This window comes from Penaeus chinensis, chromosome 8, assembly GCF_019202785.1.
Source record: "Penaeus chinensis breed Huanghai No. 1 chromosome 8, ASM1920278v2, whole genome shotgun sequence".
NCBI classification, from domain to species: Eukaryota; Metazoa; Arthropoda; class Malacostraca; order Decapoda; family Penaeidae; genus Penaeus; species Penaeus chinensis.
The window spans coordinates 41768604-41771103 of NC_061826.1; the positions used below are offsets into that span (position 1 = coordinate 41768604).

Below are 2500 nucleotides of genomic sequence, written 5' to 3' on the forward strand. Positions count from 1 at the left end.
ATGGTGAAATGTATCCTCATAAATTCCCAAAAGCTTTGATTAAGTAAATAAATATTAAATAGAAGCCATATGAATTTTCAAAACCAAAAACAAAATAATTATTCACTCATAAAAGTTTATTTAAGCTATACATAACACAAACTTTAAATTCCTTTTATATAGCTTACATTTCCACTAAGTTAAATGAAATAAAAACAAATTAAACAGAATATTATTATAATCAGTGGTTATTAATGATAAAAGTCACACTGTCATGTCATTTACTAGGACTATGTCACAAATTCTTTAACAGATAGATGAAAATAAAGTAAAATCTTTTATAATCTGTTACTGTAAGTTAAATATATAAATATGCAAAAAAAAAGAAAATATACATTAGAAATAAAAATTAAATTAGATATGACCTTGAATAACACTGGGAAAAAAATCCTTTATAAATTTTTGCTGTAAAAAGAGAGGCTTAATCTCACAAATATAAAACATATAAATAAACAACATATACAATAACACAATACAATAACCTATATACAATAACACAATACAATAACCTATATACAATAACACAATACAATAACCTATATACAATAACATATTATACATATACAATAACCTACATACAATAAAATACATTAACCTAAACATTATATAATACAATAATACAAAACAATATACAATACTGTATAGTAAAATTGTAAATACAATACTACAATAACCTAAACATTATATAAGTAAATAACATTGAAAATTTTTTTGGGGCATAATTTAACCAACAGTAACAACAAAACACACACTGTAGATCTCTTAACTATAACCTTATGTCCTAAAATGTTAATAAATCACAAAATAGTGGACAAAAGGACAAAAGAACACCATAAATACAACATAAATAACACAAATAACGTTACGGTTAACCTGGACCTTAAAATACCCTAGAAAAGAAAAGAAAAAAAAAAATCTTATAATATCACTAACAACATATCACACACACACTAAAAAAATAATAATTTTAACCTTAATTACAGTTCTAATTGCAACTACGACTTGGTCATAACAATGTTAAAACTATATATATTTACCTTTTCCTTAAGCTCATTACGTCATTTTCTCTCTACGACAACATATCCAATTCACAAATGAGTAAAGACAGGTATGGTATTTAACTGTTAATTGTGGGTATTAATTAAGGTAAATAATAAATAATCAAAACTGGCGTCTTCTCTTCAGGATTAAATGGAGTTTTATCAACTGCGCAATCTCAAAAAATTCAAATAATTTCGTTATTATTTCCCGTTTGTGTAAGTGATTTTTTAAAATCTTTTTTTTTTTTTTTGGGGTATTGTATTATCAGCTTTTCTTTTTGTCTGTTGTTTTGTTTGATTCTATTTGTTTTTGTGTTTGTATTTTAAGAATTGTTTTGTTTTATATTGCTAACGGCTTTCGTCCTTAATTCCTGTTTGTGTTAACGACCTTTAGAGCAATTCTATTTCTAAAGGGTTTTATACTTTTCTCGTTTATACTTTCTTTCTAGTATCATCATTTTCATTACTATTTTATTTAATATCATTCGCATGTTATCTTTATATATCATATTACTTATTCGTGTTATTTGTGAATTTTGTGACAGTATGTCGTTTTTACGTAATTTCATTTTTCCTAACAAAGATTTGCTTAATAAAAATCGACAAATCTTTAGTGAATGAAATCAGAAATGATATTAAGAAATCCCCGTGTCATGAAATGGGGAAAATATTTTCTTTGAAAAATGGCGGACCCTGATTCAATTTTATCACCCCCTATTCTATGTGAAGAATTCGAGAACTGTATTCCAGTTTTATGTTTTCCCAGTAAAATGATTAGAACATATATTCATAAAAGTGTCTGCATGTGACAATTAATGATAAATTTGTCTGCTATGTTACATTACCTAAAACAATTGTTGAGTCGTATGCGTAATATATAAACTATACTGAAGAAATATATATTCTACAGAAAAATGAAGAAGATGTAAATTGAAAATTCAAATGCCAGAGTTATGACGAAATTAAACGTATAATATATGAGTATTATATAATGTTGATTTGGAAATTATTGTTTTTAAATCTACGGGGATGAAACGCCAGTCTTGGTCCAAAACACGAGACAAAATCTAAAAAAACGCCAAAGAAATGATAAACGTAGTTATAGAAATATGGAATTAAAGAAGAATTTCAAGAAGAAGATTATATGAATGGATAGAGTAGCAGAAAAAGTGAAATTCGTGAATAGAAATAGTAAAAACTATCCATAATATAAATATAACCAGCATCCATACATTAACCCATACATAAATGTTACAGCCAATTTTCCAACAGAATACAACAGAATTTGATGCCTGAGTCCCCAGAAGGGCATACAGAAATAAAAAAGAAATAATAATAATAAGAAAATAACAACGACAACAATGAATCATAATATTAATAACAATTTGAGTACCCTTGAATCACTGCACGCGGACAATCAA

The 2500-nt window shown here is 26.0% G+C and overlaps 1 protein-coding gene across 3 annotated transcripts in view; it reads right to left on the bottom strand.

Annotated features, from left to right (window-relative positions):
- The window catches only part of LOC125028147, a 13813-nt gene extending 12478 nt beyond the window's left edge, over positions 1-1335 (bottom strand). Inside the window, exon 1 of one of the 3 annotated variants that reach the window (XM_047617502.1) lies at positions 1077-1334. In XM_047617502.1, the coding sequence (XP_047473458.1) occupies positions 1077-1093 (17 nt within the window). In that variant the 5' untranslated portion in view covers positions 1094-1334. Of the gene's footprint in view, positions 1-1076 lie in introns of all 3 variants that reach the window. The other 2 variants (XM_047617503.1, XM_047617505.1) reach the window with 2 other exon arrangements.
- Positions 1336-2500: the final 1165 nt, after the last annotated feature.